Source organism: Tursiops truncatus, chromosome 11 (assembly GCF_011762595.2).
Source record: "Tursiops truncatus isolate mTurTru1 chromosome 11, mTurTru1.mat.Y, whole genome shotgun sequence".
In the NCBI taxonomy this organism is placed as follows: domain Eukaryota; kingdom Metazoa; phylum Chordata; class Mammalia; order Artiodactyla; family Delphinidae; genus Tursiops; species Tursiops truncatus.
Genome location: NC_047044.1, coordinates 45,322,280 through 45,343,596, shown reverse-complemented (window position 1 = coordinate 45,343,596; position 21,317 = coordinate 45,322,280). Strand labels below are relative to the sequence as shown.

Sequence of the window (21,317 nt, the reverse complement as noted above, 5' to 3'; positions counted from 1 at the left end):
ACTGGCAGTTCTTTCAAAAGGTAGGGAAAAGAAATTAACTTGCATAGACAATGCTTTTCTTTTACTGAATTTTCAAATTAAAAGTAACTATTTAATCAAAAGAGGAGAAAGGAAAAAAGTTTCTAGAAGCACCTTAATGCACTTAAATCCCAATTCCCCCTAAAAAAATCCAAAACAATAGATAATTCTTACTCTGCTTCGGAATACATTTTCTGAGGAACAAAGAGGAACAAAGAGAAGAAAGAAGGAAACATACTAAGTACTGAAAGAAAGTCAACATGAGATTAAAAATTAGCTATGACCGCCTGGAGGGGTGGGAGGGAGGGAGACGCAAGAGGGAAGAGATATGGGAACATATGTATATGTATAACTGATTCACTTTGTTATAAAGCAGAAACTAACACACCATTGTAAAGCAATTATACCCCAATAAAGATGTTAAAAAAAAAATTAGCTACGAAAAAAATCTACCAAATGGATAGTCTGCCAATAACTAATCAACTGTTTATTCCATAGATTTCATAGCTATTAATTCTGATAAGCAATTTTGATTTTACGCTCTCTTCAAACCTAACAATTAATTACAGGCCAGCTTTTCAAAACAAATTAGAAAAGACATAAGGCTACAAAATTTTCGTAGAAATCATATCAATTCTCACTTACAGAAACCTGAGGTGGTGGAGGCAAAGAAACAGATGGTGCCGGAGAAAAATACCCCAATGAACATTCAGAGAAGAATGGTGGTTGCACTGGTGAAGGAGCTGTAAAAAAAATTTTTGTAAGAGTTTAATAATAGATGTATTTCAATAGGAATAAATTAAATTTATGGTATTTTTGAAGAAATAAAATTGCATCTAAGTAGAGTACAAGTGAGATTTTATTAATCTCCAATAAAATATTTGACTTCCATGAGACCACCTCCTTATTGTCCTTATATCATTACAAAATCAGCCATCCACTTACGCTGATATTTAGTCCCTCAAAACTCTCTACTTTGCTCTACTTTTCACCTAGTGGTGGTAACAGGGAATAGAGCAGGAAAGGCTAGAAACACACTTTTTTTTTTTTGGAAATAAACATACTTTTTAAGAAATAGTAAAACAAAAAATTCCCCTGAATCTGCCAAAGTGTCCTAACCGAAGGAAAACAGTGATGTGGTGACTCCATTCCTCCCTTCATGTGGAGAAAAGTGAAGAAATGGACTATTTAAATTGGATAGAAAGCAAACAGGACTAGGAATGAAAAGAATTACCCACTGTATTTAATTATTAAAGTGTGCACTTTTTCACATTTTAATAATTCTGGGGAATTCCCTGGTGGTCCAGCGGCTAAGACTCCCAATGCAGGGGGCCCAGGTTTGGTCCCTGGTGAGGGAACTAGATCCCACATGCCACAACTAAGAGTTTGCATGCTGCAACAAGAAGATCCCACATGCTGCAACTAAGACCCTGACGCAGCCAAATAAATAAATAAATAAACATTAATAATTCTGAAATAGTTACTGATGCATCTCAGTTAAATTGTTAGCATTTCTTCCTTGGCAGCAGCTAAAAGTATTGATAATTGCACTTTTTACTGTCAGTGGTTTCTTTAGACTCACTGAAATCTGGCAGATTCAAAGACTACTCTTGCTACTCAATAACCATACAACCTTAGGGAAAACTAAAATTTCTTCTTTGTCCCCGTTGTCTCTCAAGTCAATATGGATATTAACCACATGCCTTATATGGGGCTGACCTGTGGCCCAAATGATGCCATTTGACTATACACTGACCTTTAGAACACTTTACTTCTTAAAAACATAAATATTTGTAATAAATACGGCAAAAAGTTAAAATTTACAAAACTGAGTAGAGTACATTCTCTGTATAATAATTTTTTACAAAATTCTTTTAAGAGGGTAGATCATAAAATTATTTTATAGAAAGAGTAATAATAATATTGTCAATACTTGGGAACTACAATGAATCATCTCCAAGAACCTGGAAATATGAAAATTAAAGATTGACCAAAGAGAATTAAACTATGAAATCAAAATACAAGATTATTAAATATGAACCGAAACATAGTAACCTGAAAATGAGCACTTTTATTAACATTACCAAATCATACAGATTTTGCCTTCTCTCTAGGCACACTAAAGTAGAATTCTAGTTTAATTTGGTCTCACAATATGACCACTGGAAGAAAAACACTGATCATGTGGCCTTGCAGGTAAGTATTCTAGTTCCTAGAACACCAACTGCATTTGGTTGTCTGCCTCAGTCTTATGTGTGTTAATTAGTAAGAGAACAGGTCTCTCACAGCTGATCACCACTGAATATCAACTAAAGCGAGCCTCTAGCCCGCAAGGATGGTCATACCCTAAAATGTGCAATCTAACTGAGGTACAGCCCTAACAGTTCTAACCAGCTGATCCTAAGACACCACTAGTATCACTTTCCATCTCCCTATTCCTACAGAGTATCATCAGTGGAAGGAGGAAGGAAGCCTAAAATCAAGAAAGATCCCCCCCCCCCGTTTTTTAACTAAAGCGAAGAATGCCTTAGATACAAAGATACTTAAGAAAGCAAAGGTTTGTTTATTTGTTTTTTAAAACAGTGTTCTCACCTTTCCCACAATATTCACTTTTTAGATCACATAGTTAACAGTAAAACACTGCCTTCTTATTAAAATGCTATATAGAAAGAAATACTTAGAAATAAAGGTTAATATTACACATTTGAGGTTTGCTCTTGAATTATTTATAACATCAAATAATGTCTATGGTTGTACAGCCCACCAGCAAATCTCACTTTCATTACACATTTCTTGCAAGGTTTTGGGTAGCTTTGTGACGATTTTCTACTTAATAATTGTGAACATGCATATGTTTTAAGGTTTAGCTCATACCTGGAGAATTGGTTTCACTATCTGTATCCATAGCAACTTCTTCATAGTTATCATATTGATAAATGCCTCCTCCACTATCAGTAGGTTGCTTATCTAAGGATCGTCTCAGGTCAGGGTCTGAGGACTAATTACACAAGATTTTTTTTTTAGTTTCACAATATTTTCTGTCTTAATCTATTCTTAGGCTAGAAATTACAAAACAATTAATAGTTATATTTTATGTAGAACAGTATCAATAATCATGATGATCCAGTTAGAACTGCCTATCACATCTGATTGGGGAAATTCAACACACATGACAGGTACACTGTGGTTGACATTTTACAACTGTCAGAAAATGAAACTAGCAAGTACTATATATACAGATGAAATCTCCCAGAGTGAGCTGAGCCACTAAATAATCAGCTATTCCTCTAGAAAATAAGATGACCCTAAGCTCATAAATACTAATAGCCTCTCTCTGTAAGCTAAGAAATCAGATAAATGAATTCAAGTTTTATGTAATCAAAACTATATTTAGAATATTGCCCAAATAATCCTTAACATTTTAGTTATGAATAAACTAATGATAACTGAAGACTAAAAACTCTTGTCATATGCTCGTATGTTTTCTTTTTTTTTTTACTTCTTAAAATGTTCCACTCGGAGACAGTTTATAACAAATTGAAAACTAGCAAAAACTATCTGGGGCTTCCCTGGTGGTGCAGTGGTTGACAGTCCGCCTGCCGATGCAGGGGACACTGGTTCGTGCCCCGGTCCGGGAGGATCCCACATGCCGCAGAGCAGCTGGGGCCGTGAGCCATGACCGCTGAGCCTGCGCGTCCAGAGCCTGTGCTCTGCAACGGGAGAGGCCACAACAGTGAGAGGCCCGCGTACCGCAAAATTAAAAAAAAACTATCCAGATGGATATAAGAGTAACATACAACTATTAATACAATACTTCTCTAAAAAAAGATTCTATCAAAGTGCTTTCTGGAAGTTCAAAGTATGAATACTTATATATTCCTTACTTAAGCAAACCTAACTCTTGACTTGCTACAATTAAATAGCTCTTATTCTTAAATATCCCTCTATTCTTTAATAATACACCCACGAGTGTATGAGACTACACTCGTGAGTGTATTATTAAAGCTCAGAATTCTGAAATTTGTCACTGCTAATAGCAGTAGATCAGTATTAAATCTCCAGTTTACTTCCTAACACCATCCATAAAAGAAAATGACTTAGTCATTATCAATGACTTATACATAATAAAGGCTCACAAATGCTTGATAACTAAAGTCACATGCACTAACGCTATGACTATATGACGATTTAACTTTCTTTAAAATAGTCCATATCGGGCTTCCCTGGTGGCGCAGTGGTTGGGAGTCCGCCTGCCGATGCAGGGGACACGGGTTCAAGCCCTGGTCCGGGAAGATCCCACATGCCACGGAGTGGCTGGGCCCGTGAGCCATGGCCACTGAGCCTGCACGTCCGGAGCCTGTGCTCCGCGACAGGAGAGGCCTGCGTACCGCCAAAAAAAAAAAAAAAAAAAAAGTCCATATCAATTAATCATGACACATTTCTAATTCTACATTACTAAAAAATGGAAAACTAATAGGGAACAGTCATTTTAAGAATAAGTCCTCACTACAACTCAGTAATGCTACTTTCTTCTAAACAGAAAATGACAAAAAAGTCAAAAGGAAGCTTTTCTAACCATAATATTATATTAGCCTTTCATTTCTTTTATTTCTAATATCTATAACTATAAAAACGACTCATTCTCAATTATAACCTACCTTCCCTTCTTCCCAAGAGTTATTTATATAATGAGCTCTATCAAACAAAAGAATGTAATACTTTTTCTTAGTTGACTGAATTTATGAAATAAGACTATAAGGACAGTTAAATTTGAGTAATATTTTGATTTTGTATTTTTGAACTCCTTACTTTACTCCTTGATCGCCTCTTTCCACCAACCAATTTCATGAATCGATTGTATTGCTCTTCCTGATTTGAGAGATCTCGAATTTTTCTGATTTCTTCTTCTCTTTTCCTTCTCTCTTCTTCTTCAGCTTGTTTCCGTTGATCCTCTTCTTTCTGTCTTTCCTGTTCTTTTTGTTGTTGTAGTTTCTTCCATGCCTTTGTTTGCTGCTTCCTCAATGCTTGTTTAGCTTTAAATAAAAAATATAGAAACATCAGTATCTATTAGAGTTAGAATTTTCTAGAAGATAAAAGAAAATAAGAGCTTTAACATTTTTTTTCATTATTAAGTCATATATACAGCTGCTCCTCTAAGTTCATTTATATACGATTATACTTTAGTCAGAATATAATTCTCAGCTCAAAACTTTCTGAATTAAAATCTAAAAACCATACTGATATAGGAAATCAATTAAAAGAATTTAACAGAAATGATCACCTGTAGTGCTAACTTTTTTGGCCGAATGTGTTTTTGTACTGGTTTTAACTTTCTGCTGTACAGTTTTCATCTTAGTCAGCTTTTCTTTGCTTTCTTTCATCACCTGCTGTTCTTTTTGTTGCCATTTTTTACTGGCTGACTGAAGAGCCAAAAGACGAAGCTGCAATTCAGATAGCTCCTCTTCATCTTCACCAAGCTTCTTTAAAAAAAGAAACAGTTGCCATTTAAAGATTCTATTATTTGACTTTAAACATATTACCAAGTCAAATCTTTTATAAGATCAGTTAGTTAGTTTTAAGGCAAATACTTAAATGGTAAATATTAATACAAATAAAATAAGGAAACTGAATAACTTACCATAGCCCTATACTCTAATTCAGTCCCTGTAATACAAACAGAAGATCAATCTGTAGAGGGTATGTGTTTATATGTAAGTGTGAAGGGTTAGAAGGGGAGAGTACAACTGATAATGAAAAAAAAAAGTTAAGGGTTAGAGATTGGCATTTAACTGCCTCCCAAACAGGAGTAGAAATCTGATGGCAGTGAATGCAAGAAGAAATCAACCCAGGGGAGGTAAGGAATGAAGAACGAAGTGGTTCCATAATCATGTGTACTTGTACTAGCCTTACAAGTACTACACAGAACAGGCACAGTGAATGTCAAGATACAAATTTGCAAACTTTTTAAAATATATATTTTATAAATCTTTTATAAACCTTTAAATCAGTTTTTTTTTTAAGAAGACATTGATGAAGCATGGTGTTTTTTTTTTTAAGATGTTGGGGGTAGGAGTTTATCAATTAATTAATTAATTTTTGCTGTGTTGGGTCTTCGTTTCTGTGCGAGGGCTTTCTCTAGCTGTAGCAAGCAGGGGCCACTCTTCATCACGGTGCGTGGGCCTCTCACTATCGCAGCCTCTCTTGTTGCGGAGCACAGGCTCCAGACTCGCACGCAGGCTCAGTAGTTGTGGCTCACGGGCCTAGTTGCTCCGCAGCATGTGGGATCCTCCCAGACCAGGGCGCGAACCCGTGTCCCCTGCATTAGCAGGCAGATTCTCAACCACTGCACCACCAGGGAAGCCCCCTTTAAATCAGTTTTAAAGGAAAAAATATGTAAAGATTTGCTTATATTAGAGCATTCCATGTTCTAAAGCTACAGATATTTATCTGAATATTGAAAATATTTTGAACACCCAAGACTTCTTCAGGGAAGCTAAAACAGGAAAACAGTTTAGGAACAAATGTATGAGAACTTTTTTTCAATTGAAGCAACTTCTTAATTTTTTCACTCCACTTTTTTTGAGTTAACTTTTAAAATTATTCTATTCTGTACATTTTAGCTAAAATATAACTGAAAATGTCAGGCAACCTAAGCAGAGGTTCTAAATTGGAGTCCATGAGACTTTAGTGGGAGAGAGATAAGGAGTCCTTTGGCATCCCCATTCCTTGAAGTTAAATACAAAGCTGTATGTGTTTTTCCTTTATGTGTATATATGGAAAAGGAGGGGCGACTCAAAAGAGGCTAAGACTCAAGAAGGTTAAGGCCCGCTTACCTAGTAACTTTCCCTTATAGGTGAACTGTAATTACATTTTTAAAATCCAATAAATTATTTAATTCTTAAACATAAAAAAAAACCCAGTGGATCCTACCTAGTAGTTTAACCTTATATAGACTATTATAAATCTCTAATTAAACTACCAACACATATTTCAGTACTTCAGTTTAACCAAGCCAGGATACAGTTACTCTTTCCTTTTTTGGGAAATATATGTAACAAATGAGCTTAAAAATTATCATGAGTCTTTTTTACTCCAAGTCACTTAAACATATCAAATTCTACTGCTTGGTACTGAAGACCTACAGCCATGCTATCCAAAAATGGGACCAACAAGCCACGTATGGCTATTTAAATTTAGCTAAAATTGAATAACAACTTTATTTCCGCAGCCACACTAGTCACATTCCAAGCGCTTAATAGCCACATGTAGCTAATAGCTACCATATTGGAGAGTGCAGGTATAGAACATTTCCATTATTGTAGAAAATTCTATTGGACAGTGCTAATCCAGAGCTTAAGTAAAATAAAGCTATCATTACTGTTCCACTGAGACTTAAAAGTCTTTGATTATCTTTTGCTACTAACCCTTCTGGAATGAAAGAGACCACTGATTCTGTCATTCAACTATATGCTACTTAAAGCAGCTACTTGATCAGCAAGAGCACTGAGCCTCATTCAAACTCCTTGTTCTGACGCCTAAGTCCTATGTAACTTTAGGCAAGTCACTTAATCTATGCACATGAATCTTAGTTCATCTGTAAAAGAGATGTCAACCTACCTTACAGAGTTATTCAAAACCATACACATATAAATGCACGCACGTGTATGTGCACATGCGTGTGTATCTATTATATTATCATCCTTAAATTCAGGACCCTCTCTTTCCTAAAGCTTCTAGGCTCTTTGCATCATTTCAGTTTACCCATAAAAAGCATAAAAAACTGAAATCTTAATAGAAGAAACTGCAGATATTTCAGATCTCTAATTCAACAAACAAAAGGCTTGGGCCAGTGAATACCTATTACACGTCGAACACAGTGCTTGATGCTCTTGTACTTTATCCTGCTGAACCTCACAACAACCCAGAGAACAGATGACATTAAACTCATTTTGTAGAAAAGAAAACAGAGGCAAGCAAAGGCTAAACAGCATATACAAGGATCACTCAGCTAATAAGAGGAGCTAGAATTGGATACCAGGTCAAGGTTTGTCTAACTCCAAAGCTTTCTCACACAGCATAATCCCCCAAAATTAGGAAAAGAAAATCTGTGGAGGAAAATGAGAAGTTTCAAAATCCAAAAAAGCAGGGCTTCCCTGGTGGCGCAGTGGTTGAGAGTCTGCCTGCCGATGCAGGGGACACGGGTTCGTGCCCTGGTCCGGGAAGATCCCCCATGCCGCGGAGCGCCTGGGCCCGTGAGCCATGGCCGCTGAGCCTGCGTCCGGAGCCTGTGCTCTGCAACAGGAGGGGCCACAACAGTGAAAGGCCCGCATACCACCAAAAAAAAAAAAAAACCAAAAAAGCAAAAACATTATCTATAGATACATATAACATTTCAATTAAATTAAATGTAATCTAATTGAACCCAGTGGAGATACTCCAAGATGTCTCTCCAGATTTTCTTATCTTTAAGGCTTATATCCAAATGAAGGTATAGCAATGCTGAAAAACAAAAAATGAGTGAAAAACAAGACAGAATTTCCCTTTCAAAAGAACAGAGTAAAGCAGTGCAAGAATCAGTCTTACAGAGATATCCAATCTCACAAAGCAGTATCTTACCTTTTCAGATAGAATATCTGAGGCACTAATTCTTCTCGTTAAATTTTGTTCCTTATCTTCTAATCCTTTAAAATAAAACAGCATATTCTGAATGCTTTAAAAGGTTGCCACAATCAATTTAAAATGCTATATGATATTTACTAGTATTTATTTTAAACGGTCTCATTAAAGGGTCTCATTTTCTCAATCTCTCAACCAAAAGGAAAGAATGTTGTTAGAGAGAATGAAAATCTGAACAAACTTTCCACATCAGTCTCATTTCTGAAAGTTATAATGCAAAAACAATTCAAAATATTAAATTATAAATTAAAACTGCACTATGGTAAGAATGACTTCTGAACTAAAAATAATTATTTCAAATAAGAACAGAATTTACAAAGCAGACAGACAAGAAACAAAGCTTCATTACTGAACAGATAATACACAGAAAAGAATATGTGATGATTAATTCAGACCTCAAAAGTTGAAATGAATTCAACATTTAGAGATTGTATTGGATTTATTCATTAAAGAAATGTCTTCGGGACTTGGCCAAAAAGTAGAAAAAAAAAGAAATGTTCTCTATTTATGCAGAAAAGCATCAACAGAAGTAGGTTAAGTATCAACCAAATTAAGTCCTTCCACACATTTTCCAGAATTCTAGCCTTGGGCCCAGATTTCTGATTAAGCTATTACAAAATCTTATTTATATATTATCTAATCTATGACAGCTCTACAAATTACACAGTAAAGTTACAGTACATATATAATAGTACTGAGAGAGGCACTTTCATAGCTAAAACAGATTAAGTTAAAAACTAAGAAAATCTTTTCTTAAGATGACACAAATAAATTTGCAAAGCTAGGATTCAACTAAGTCTAAACTCCAAGCCTAGTTTTTTTTTCCATAATACCACTACCAGTATTCCAAATATCCTAATTTGATTGCTCAAGACCTACTGATAAAAGAATAGGCAACTTATTCAATACATAGAAAAATTATTATATCAAGTACCTAGAAAAAGTAAATGGAAGGCAATCACCAAACTTTGAGTTAGGTCAGTTCTGCCATAAGGCTTGTTTTGGAAATATGAATTTGTTGCAACATGATTGATATATTAGAAAATAATCTGAGGACAACACAAATTTCACATTTGCTTACGTACAATTTGCGTCCAAGAAACACTAAGAGAATGCAGAAAGCTGCACCCAGGTGATCCATGTAGGAATATACAAATCCCACGCATGGTGATCAATTTACCAGCTACTTCAGTTCACTGTATATGCACACCCATCCCCATCTGGTGTTGCAACTTACTGTCCAATTTCAAATAACCTTCCTTGTTCTACTTCACAGTAACTCATAAGCTGCAGATCTACTTCCACAAGCACATTTTAGGTCTTTTCCAAGGTAAAGTGACATATTTATTGTAGTATTTCAAGCATTTTTACCCATTTAATGTGTAAACCTGCATTACCGTTTTTATTAGATTCCAATCTTTTTTCATGTGCCACTGACAAGGTTTTTGAGTGTTGTTTTCCCTAACACCATTTGCCCCTAGCCCTGTGCCTTTTATTGTGCAATTCTGCAGTGTAGTGATTTCCAGGAATGCATGTCACCTTATAACAAAACTGACCATACTTCAAAGAATAAGAGAATAGTAATAACTATTAGACAAAAATGAACAAGGAAAAAAAATAAAGACAGACTTTCCACAATAAATGTACAAAGAACTTTTCTCCTATACTATGAGTCATTAGTCATGAGAGTTTATTAGTTGATGAGGCTCTCTTTCATCTATAAAAGATGGCAGCACCTCCCTTTAAGGGAGCATAGAGGCAACTATGCACTAAGCTGGCAGCTACCTAATGAGCACAATGTCACCTGAAAAACAAGCACAAACCGTAAATTTCAGACCATAAATCTAACTTTACACAAAGATTAATAAAAGCAGGTTATGATTTAATTGACCAAACATGTAGTTTGGTCTTTCTGTCGTACCACTATCATGGATCTCTATAAAAATATTTCTATTTCAATTCTTACTCAATACTTCCGAAATGAAAATTGGTCTTGTGCAGTCATGCAGTATTTTTAAAATTATTACCTGAAATTCTAAACCGAGCTAGAGACAGTCAGGATATAGGTGGTAGCTAAAACCATAATAACTGAGAACACCCAAGGAGAAGAGAACGGTGAGGACATCAACAGTTAAGAAGTTACATAGGAAAAGTATTTTTTTTAAAAAAAGGAAAATCAGAAAGTTGCAAGAAACTACTGATGTGTACAGTAGCATAGAAATCCCCAAATTTCAGGATTAGTGAGAAAAACATCACTGAATATAACAGATGTGTCTACTCCCTACAGGATACTCTCAACATAGCAGCAGTGATCCTTTGAGAATTTAAAACAAATTATGCCAATCCTTTGCTCAAAACCCTGCAACAGCTCCTATTTCACTCAGAATAAAAACCATCTTACAAAATACATGATCTGTCCCAACTCGTTATCTCTGACCTCTTCTCTCCCACTACTCATTCCCCATCACTCTCTCTTCTTTAGTGGCACTGGTTTCCCTGTTATTCCACAAATATGCCAGTACCCTTCTGCCTAAGGGTCATTACTCTAGTTCAGTGATTCTCAAACTTTATCAAGTATCAGAATCAACAAGAGGGCTTCTTAAATACAGATTGCTGGGCCCCATTTCCAGAGTTTCCAATTTAGTAGATCTGGGGTAGGGCCTAAGAATTTGCATTTCTATCAAGTTCCCAGGTAAAGAAGGTCCAAGGACCACAGTTAGAAAATCAATGCTCTAGCTATTTATTCTCTTTGCCTAGAAACCTATTTCCCCCATTTGGCTATTCCCCCACCGTCTTCAAAGCCTTTGTTTAAATCTCACCTTCAAATTCAGGCCTCTCCTGATCACCCATTAATACTGCAGCCTATACCCACTATCTCCATCCTAACTTACTTACTGCTATGCTTTTTCTCTCTCTACAACTGTTATTTACTCATCATATTTACTGTCTCCTCTTCTTAAAATGCAAGCCCATGAAGGCATAAATGACTGTCTATTTTCCACTGATGTACTTCCAAGAGGCTGGAATAAAGTGCTCAACTAAATTTTGAATAAATGGAAGAATGAAATAAAAAAGGAATGAAAATGAAAAATGAATTTTGCAATTAGGTCAAAGTAACTGTGCCATGAGTAGTTTCAGTATTCTGGTAGGGTCAGAAAAGCAAACTACATTGAGTTAAGAAGGAATGACAGGTGAACTGAAAGGAGTCAGCGTAGATTAGCCTTTCCGGAAGTCTAGTTGAAAAGACAGAAGTTGGGCTTCCCCGGTGGCAGAGTGGTTAAGAATCCCCTGCCAATGGTCTGGGAAGATCCCACATGCCACAGAGCAACTAAGCCCGTGCGCCACAACTACTGAGCCTGCGCTCTAGAGCCCACAAGCCACAACTACTGAGCCCGCATGCTGCAACTACTTAAGCCCGCGCGCCTAGAGCCTGTGTCCTGCAACAAGAGAAGCCACCGCAAGGAGAAGCCCGCGCACTGCAACGAAGAGTAGCCCCCTCTCGCCAACTAGAGAAAGCCTGCGCACAGCAACGAAGACCCAACGCAGCCAAAAATAAATAAATAAATTTTCAAAAATGTTTTATTAAAAAAAAAAGATTGATAGCTGACTTTTCAAAATCAACAATGGAAGCCAGAAAATATCTTCAATATACTGAGAATATAATTAACTAATCTAGAATTCTAAACCTACGAAAATTGTCTTTAAAATAGGATAAACAGAAATAAGGTTTTCATATAGCAGACACAAACTAAAGGAAATTCTTAAAAATGTATTTTAAGCATAAGTGATTCTAGACACAGAAGGAAGAGTGAGCCAAGAAAGTGTTAAATACATGGGCAAAGGTAGGCAAATACTGGTCCTTGTATATCAGGGAAAGGGTAAATAACTTGATTAACTTTAAACACTGATAAGAATTCATGTTACAATTCCTAAAGGAATCAATGAGACCAAAAACTTTGTATCTAACTTCCAAACGAGTAAAAGAAAAAAAAAAAGTTGTATTAAAAAAAAAAGTCAAAAGAGGCAAGACAGAAAAAAAAGAAAAGGAAATAAATACAACTATCAGTAATCATGAAAAAATGTGAACTATATGTTCTTGTTAAAAGACAAAGATCGTCAGGTTAAACTACAAATGAAATCCAGCTCCATACAATGTACAAGTAACATTTGGGACATGAAGATACAGAAAGACTGAAAGGATGGAAAGTGATATACAAAGCATATATACTTAACAAGAGAAAGATGGTGTGTTTATTAACATGAGACAAAATAGTCTTTTAGGCAAAAACATTACTAGAGATAGAGATCACTACATAATAATGAGAATAATAAGTCAATTCCCCAGCCTCAAAGTATTTAAAGCAAAAACTGAAAACTAGAAATCCACTACCATACTGGCAGATTTTAGCAAGCCTCTCAGCAATTGACAGATCAAGCAGATCAAAAAATGTTCATATCTTAGAAGGAAGATGTGAACATAAAAGCTTGATCTAGGGGCTTCCCTGGCGGTGCAGTGGTTGAGAGTCCACCTGCCAATGCAGGGGACACAGGTTCGTGCCCCAGTCTGGGAAGATCCCACATGCCGCGGAACGGCTGGGCCCGTGAGCCATGGCCGCTGAGCCTGCAAGTCCGGAGCCTGTGCTCCGCAATGGGAGAGGCCACAACAGTGAGAGGCCCGCATACCTCAAAAAAAAAAAAAAAAAAGCTTGATCTAACAATCCAAACATTCCTTTCAAACACACAACAGTTACGAAAATCAATCACATACTAGACAATAAAGCAAGTCTCTACAAATATTTCAAAAGATTGCTACTATATAGATCTCATTCTCTGACAATGTGATTGACTTAGAATTCAATGACAAAATATACACCTAAAAAACCTACGTGTTTTGGAACACACTTCTAAACAGCCTATAGGCCAAAGAATAACAAAAATTAGAAAACACTTAGAACTGAATGAAAAAAATTTACAAATGACAAACTGAGATGCAGCTAAAGTAGAAGTTTCATAGCCCCAAATGATGTTAATAGTAGAGAGGCTAAAAATTAATGAGTTTTAAAAGCTGTGGACTTATTTCTGGGGAAATTTTTAAAAGATGATGGGAGACACAATTAATAACTGCTGTGGATAATAAAAATGTAAGATTCTTCAGAATAACTTAGTATAAACTGTACAACTTACAGGAAACGAGCACATTACAAGAAAAATAGTTTACCTAAACTGCCTTAACCAGAAATAGAAAACATAAACAGTCAGTAGTTTAAAACCTTCCCAGAAAAAAAGCCATCCTGGCTCAGATAATTTTATCAGCAAGATCTACCAAATATCCCAGGAATGATTCCAACCTTAAAACTATCCCAGAGAACAAAGAGGAAACCACTCCCCAACTCATTCTGAGCATCATAACCTTATACTAAAACTTGTAAGGAAAAAGAAGGAACAAAACTACAGACTATGAACCTACGTGAAAAATCCTAAACAAAACATTAGCAAACCTTTATCTATGAAGGTTTTGTAACTGCCCCAAACTGGAAGAACCAAATGTCCCTGAAGTGGGAAATGGATAAACAAACTGTAGCATAGCCATATGGGGCATTCAGCAATAAAACAGAAATGAACTACTGACATAAGCAACCACATGGATCAATCTCAAATACACTATGCTAAGGGAAAGCAGCTAGGGTTAAAAGGCAATGTTCTACAAGACTCCATTTATATGACATTCTGGAAAAGGCAAAAGTATAGGGTCAGAAAACAGACCAAAGGTTACCAAGTAGGGTTGGTGGCATGAGGGAATCGGTGGGAGTTAATGAAACTGTTCTATGATAGTGATGGCTGGCAATGGTTACCCAACTGCTTGCATTTGTCAAAACTCAAAGAACTATACAGTTAAATGGGTAAATTTTTACTGTATATAAATCATACATTCATAAAAAAGAGGAAAAGAAAAAATTAACAAACCAAATCCATGATGTATAAAAATGATATATCATGAACTAACTGGATTTATCCCAATCATACAGGGTGGTTTAACACTACAAAAATCAATTAATATAATCCATTACACTAATAAATTAAAGGAGAAAAATTAGATGCTCTTCTCCATAAATGAAGAAAAAAGATTTGATAAACTTCAAAATCCATTCATGCTGAAAATTTCAAACAAGGAATGGGGGCTGGGGTGGGGGTGAACACTTCCTTTACCCAATAAAGGACTCCTACAATAAACTTAGCCAACATCATATCTAAAAGTAAATGGCAAAAGTATCCCCTGTAAGTTAGGGAACAAAGGTGCCCACTACCACTTATGTTAAAAACTGTATTATTAGTCCTGATCAGCACTTAAGGCCAAAAGTGGTGAAAGATCAGAATGAAACAAAACTTGTCATCACCCAACAATACGACTATCTACTATCTGCAAAAAGAATTCACAGATAAAACACCAGAATCATTTCAATGAAGTACACTACCAAAATAACTAGTTACCCCTTTAGAGGAAGAAGCATATCATCACTAATCGAAATTTTAAATTCCATTACCTTGATTAGATTCAGTAGTGTCAGATTTCAGGGAAAGCTGTTTTGTTCCATCTTTAACTTTTTTCAACCGGTTCTTATCTCCTGGTAAAGTCAATTTTTGCCTGAGTGGTTTTAATTCAAATGCCTGAAAAGTTTTGACCTGTGTTTTCTCCTCAGGAGCTACTTCTTTACTTGAGTCCTTTATAATACTGACATTATCAGTGCTTGTTTGGTCCTCAAAGTTCAGTGTTTTAGGATCTTCTTGCACATTCTCCTCTTTGCTACTCAAAGCTAGTTTTTCATCCTTATTGATGCACTCTAGTTCCAACTGTATTTGCTTATACTTCAAAAGTAAATCTTCAAAAGTTTCTTCCCCACAGTTTTCACTTTTTGATGAATAATTCTGTTTTCTTGATGGAGATCTTCCAAAACTTTTAGCTGAACAGCATATTAAGGAAACCAGTTTCCAAAAATTTTCCAGTTAATTTAACAAAAACACATTAGACTATAGATGAATTGTCTCCCTTTTTCATGTTTTTCAAGGAAGATGAACTGATATTTTAAAATTACTAAATGCCATTTAACACATGTGCTGCTAATGCCCACTTTCATTATGTGCCCATACTTTAAAATTAACAAGTATGCATATAAATAGTCCACTTACAAAATCACTCGTGTCACTTATTACCTGTTGTATCCACAGGTATTACACCTAGTTAGGTTATAGCATCCTTCCTTCTGCAGGTTATCAGGAAAGCCCATAATGAGCTGGATGTTAGAGATTCCTTTCTGAAGGAAGAGGGGAGAAACTGAATGGTTTGTCACAGATGTGGATAATTTACACTTCAGATAATCAGAAGAAAACGTTTCTTCTTTTTAATTAGTTTCTTGTCATGTCTCAAATTTTTAAAAAGAGATAAAAAATTAACACTGACAATAGTTAAGACTAAGTTATGAATAAGAAACACTGTATTAAAAACCTAACAGATAACAAGTACAGAGCTCATCAAGTATACTAACATCCAACATATATATAACTAAGACAATGAAGGCAGTTAAATAATAAAAAAAAAACCTTAAGTTGTATTCAAAATGTATCTTCTAATTTTCCCCTGAAGAAAAGGATATCTAAAACCAATTACTTTTGTTTTTTTTTCTTCTCTAACATAGTGATACATAAAACTTAACTTCTTGGTTGGAAATGGCTACAAGGTTCCAAACTACAATTTTTATTCAAATTAATTCATACATATGAGAACTGTTCCACCTCACTTCTCCAGCCTAGAAATTAACAAAAGACAAGTAGTGGTTTTAATATGTCATTTATAGATCATTAAATTCGCTACGATATAACATTACAGTTCCCTAAATAGTTTCTTCTCTGTGTAACAACTTAACGGAAAAGCAATCTACAAAGATTTTTTTTTTTTTTTTTGCGGTACGCAGGCCTCTCACTGTCGTGGCCTCTCCCGCCGCGGAGCACAGGCTCCGCGGCCACGGCTCACGGGCCCAGCCGCTCCGCGGCATGTTGGATTCTCCCGGACCGGGGCACGATCCCGCGTCCCCTGCATCGGCAGGCGGACTCCCAACCACTGTGCCACCAGGGAAGCCCCCAAAATTTTTAAACTTCCCTAATGACCAATTTAAGAATGGGAATTACCACCAAATATTTTAGAAACTAAATGAGCACTACAACTGAAAATCTTTAACAGTTCTGCAGCAAAACTGTTCTAGTAAATCTGTTTTTCTGATCTCTTCAGAGCTCAGTTTCTTGAAACAATACTAGTTTCTCATTACCTGTCTTACTCCTCCACCAAATGGAATCTGGCTTCTGCTGGCTGAGTTTATCCACCCTGACTTCTCTGCAGCACTAAACACTGTAAACTACTTCTCTCTTAGCTTCCATAACTCTACTCTCCCTTTGTTTCCTTATTTTTTTTTTGCCTGTAAGTTTTCATGACTCCTTTCTCTTCCAACTACTGCAAAAATGGTGCTTGCCAGTGAGCTCTACTTAGTCTCTCTCTGTCAATTTTGAGCGTTCTAATGCACTCCCATAGTTTTGGCTGGTGATAGCCATTTAGGGTTCTATCTCCCACAAGCCATTCTCCATCCTATTGGTAGACTAATCTTTCTAGAACACAAATCTGATCAGATCTCATCCCTTGTTTTAATCTAAGAATAGAGTCCAAAATCCTTAAAATGGCATATAATGCTTTCATGATTCCTTTCCAATCTCACCTCTTCCATGTTTATCACAATTTATGCATAGCTTTGTGTCTAGGTTCTTCTGTTCTTCAAATTGACCCCAATTCAAATATCACCCACTATGTGAAGTCGGGCAATTACTTGCTCCCCCACCCCACCATTACATACTCTCTGTACATAAACTATGTAATTATCTACATTTACATCTCACTTTTCCAATGTAGCTACAGTCACCTAAAAAAAAAAAATATGACTAGAGTCCTTGGAAACATTCACAAAGGGAAAAGATTCAATACGCTAACAAAAAAATAAAATAACTAAAGGACAGAAAAATGAGAAGCAACTGAGCTATGACTAATTAATCTCCTTCAAGGCTAAATGAAATCTCCTACTTCTGTCTATGCAGAACAGCTACGATGATACCAGCACTTAAAAGATTTGAAATTGGTCAAGATGCAATTTCTAACTGAAACCTGGTTTAAAAAAAGAACTGCCATTCAACCTTTACAATTGCAGGTGAAAATGGAATGACTTTCTACTGATGAGACACTGGACTCATTATGTTAGCTCTGATCAGATTTGAAAGTTTAAATCAGCAGCCATCCAAAGGAGATATATGCTAAGATTGATTGACAAAGTGTCTCTCACTAAGGAAAATTAAAAATGAATGAGAATGAAAATAACTACTGCAATAGAATCTATTTGGTGTATTAGATTCTGATAGAATCTAATATCTAAATAGAATATGGATCTAAGTAAAATAGAATCTAAATAGAATCTAAATAGAATAATGGTTATTCTATTTCTTTAAAGCTGCATCCAGCATACCTTAATTATTACAGACAAAAAAAGTTTTAAAAAACAAAAACCCACCTGCATTCATGCTACCTCACTTCTAGATTATGGAAGTGAGTCACAGAATAATCCTTCTTTCTTAATGCAATATTTGTAAAATGTCATTATTACAATCATACAGTGGAAATATGAATTAAACTTAGTACAATCATGGTATTAAAGGAATCTGAATTAACAAAATTTTGTATTACAAATTTTGTTTGCTCACATTACACAACAGTGGCTGGGAGCTATGTTTTCCTTCACAAATTCTTATAAAGAATACCACCTCTAGGATGGATTAGTGATACTTCACAAGGAAAACAATGAGCAGAAGATCAAAACAATCATCCTTAAGTGCAGCATCTGTGAAAAGAAAAACAGCAAGAGAGCTCATTTCTGATAAGTTACTACAGAGATCAAACTGGATATTTTCCCATACTTGTTTCACAACATCATGTGCCTGTTCATTAAAAAGAACATATAAGATTAACAATTAATAAAGGGATGTGGTAGAGGTATTGAATGAATGGACAGAAAGAAGGCAAAGGCAGGAGGTAGGCAAGTCCACGTACCACTTCCTTCTCTAATATAAAATAAACTAAGAAAAAACTTTAAGCTCCCATAGTACTTTTTACATACCTGAATTTGAACCTTTTACACTGAACTATAATTACTTACATTTGCCTCTCCAACACAAATTAGAAGTTACATCTTCGTATTCTTAAAAAATTTACATATTTGTACTTAAATAGCCTTTCCATTTTTAGGCTCAGAATTGACAACTAACAAATCCCTGGTTAAAAAAATATCTTGGGCAGAGGTTTTCTAACTTTATTGAAAGAGCATTCCTCTTTTTAAAAGTTAAATACCTACATGATTTTTTTTCTGAAACAATCCTGGAGTGCTCCTAACCCAACTTTTGATTGTAGAAGTTTTTTCAGAGCAGTAGCACCAGAAGCTCCTACTTCTTACCTAAACCTACATTTCTGGTCCCCTTCCGATCCCGACATCTGGGAAAGACAGTTTGGTCCTAAGTATTCCGTGAAAAAAATGTTGAGTGTCTCCCAAACAAATGTCTTTATATGTAAGTTTCATATACAATGAATATATTAAAAAATCATTACACCATGGAAATTACAACCAGTAATAAATGTTCTAAGTAAACTATTTTTATGCAGTTATCATGGAATATGTCAAGACACAGTTCTACAAAAAATCTGAAAAAGTATATATTACATTACTACAATAAATTATAATATATATATAACTGAATCACTTTTCTGTACACTTGAAACACACGTTGTAAATTAACTATATTTCAATTAAAAAAAAGTTTTTTAATACATAGTTCTACAAACACGTCTTAAAATGGCAAACCCTCAGATGCGTAAACTCAGGAATGTTTACGATAACTATGAATAAGATTAGAGGGGACAAAAAACAGATTATTTTGCTATTTTCCTTCTTAACCTCTCCATAGATTTCACCTTCCCATAAACCCCATAGTTTCCAATATATTAAAATAAAAATGCTGTTAAGTTTCATTTTCTATCTAGCCCACATTTGTCAGCAGTAAGAGTTATAAAATGTCCAAAATGTGAACATAATAGAAAAGTTAAGAAGGTAAAGTTTCCCCCAAAGATATGTGAATTTCAAACCTCTGAATTTGAGTTGGCGAAAAAGATACCAGTTCTTTTTTTTTTTTTTAACTTTAAAAAAGCGGCAGTGTGTAAGAGTAAATCAAGAAAGGTAGAAACAGAATCACAAATAAAACCAGTAGGATTATGAACGATGAAACCTCACAATTTTCAATGTGACACTGCAATATGAAATAAGCAACAGTATTCCCCAAACTTTTTATGGCCAGTATCTTTTTTCTCCCTCTAACAATCTAAGGCAACTTCACGTAACAAAGTTCCTGTACTAGCAAAAACAAAGGCTAATGAAACTTGGGCTTCTGATGTAATACTGCAAATCTGATTTTACACTCAGATTCCACCAGTTTGGCCCCCATCCATAACACGTTCATGTTAAAAAGCAATACACCCAATAAAGCAATTTTAAGAAATAACGCTACAGTTTGACACATGGGTGGGGATTACCAAAGAACCGCCTACGTTAAGTATACTGACACAGTGAAAACAAGCGGTTCTGACGGTTCCGAAAAGTTACTCATCTCACAGATCTGAGAAGACGCTAAAGGGAACTTCAGTGACACACCCAGGGCAGACCGCCACGTTAAGGATACAACTCTTCCGAGGTGGAGAGGGCTCTCGCCAGCTCTGACTGCTGCCGAATCCGGATCCAGCTCCTCCTCCCAGAGGAGGTCTGCCCCCCGGCTTGCCTCCTCGCTCACCCCCTCCTCGCCCCCGACTCCAGCGACTCCCACCCCGGTAAGGCCTGCCTCGAAAACGGAAACGGTCCAAGGCGATGTGGCTCCGTTCCCAAAAGGACGGCCGGGGGCTGCTTTCGGACAGTGAGCTCGAAGGCATCCGCACGGAGGGCGGGTGAGACCGGAACGGCTCTTTGGGTCGGTAGCTGCTGTGTCCCCTGAGGTGGCCCCGCTCCGACGCGTGCCGCGAGCGTGAAAAATTCCTCAGCTGCTGCTGAGAAGAGGACGATGACGAGGAGGAGCCACCGCCTCCGCCGGATCCACCGCCCCGGGCCGGGTGAGGAGGCCTTCGCCGCGGGTACGGTAACAGCCCGCCGCCACTGCTGGTGCTGCTGCTCCGGCTCCGTACCTGGCTGTTATTATCGTCGTCGCTGATCTCCCCATCTTCAAGCTCCCCTTCTTCCTTGGGCGAGAGGCCACTGGAGGCCGGGGCCGGAGTATCTGCAGTCGCCATCCCGGGAGCAGCGCGTTCCACACAACCTTAGCGCTCTGTCCGGGGATCCGCCCGTCAGCTGCCTTCCTGCTCAGTTTCCTTCTTTCTCAACGGACCCGGTCGGTGCGGCCTTACCCTACTTGCTCACCTAGCGGGCTCTGCTCCCCAACTTCCCCGCACCCCAGCTCTTTCTCGCCGGACCGTCGCAACCCACTTCCCTGCCCTAGCGCCCCCT

The 21,317-nt window shown here is 36.7% G+C and overlaps 1 protein-coding gene across 2 annotated transcripts in view; it reads right to left on the bottom strand.

Moving 5' to 3' along the window:
- The window catches only part of ZFC3H1 (zinc finger C3H1-type containing), a 49,884-nt gene extending 28,604 nt beyond the window's left edge, over positions 1-21,280 (bottom strand). The window contains exons 1-7 of one of the 2 annotated variants that reach the window (XM_019952637.3): positions 20,506-21,280; positions 15,237-15,653; positions 8,635-8,699; positions 5,300-5,498; positions 4,828-5,051; positions 2,893-3,016; positions 664-761 (exon numbers count right to left, since the gene is read on the bottom strand). In XM_019952637.3, the coding sequence (XP_019808196.1) occupies positions 664-761; positions 2,893-3,016; positions 4,828-5,051; positions 5,300-5,498; positions 8,635-8,699; positions 15,237-15,653; positions 20,506-21,103 (1,725 nt within the window). In that variant the 5' untranslated portion in view covers positions 21,104-21,280. The remainder of the gene's footprint in view (positions 1-663; positions 762-2,892; positions 3,017-4,827; positions 5,052-5,299; positions 5,499-8,634; positions 8,700-15,236; positions 15,654-20,505) is intronic. The other variant, XM_019952638.3, reaches the window with a different exon arrangement.
- Between the last annotated feature and the right edge of the window lie 37 nt (positions 21,281-21,317).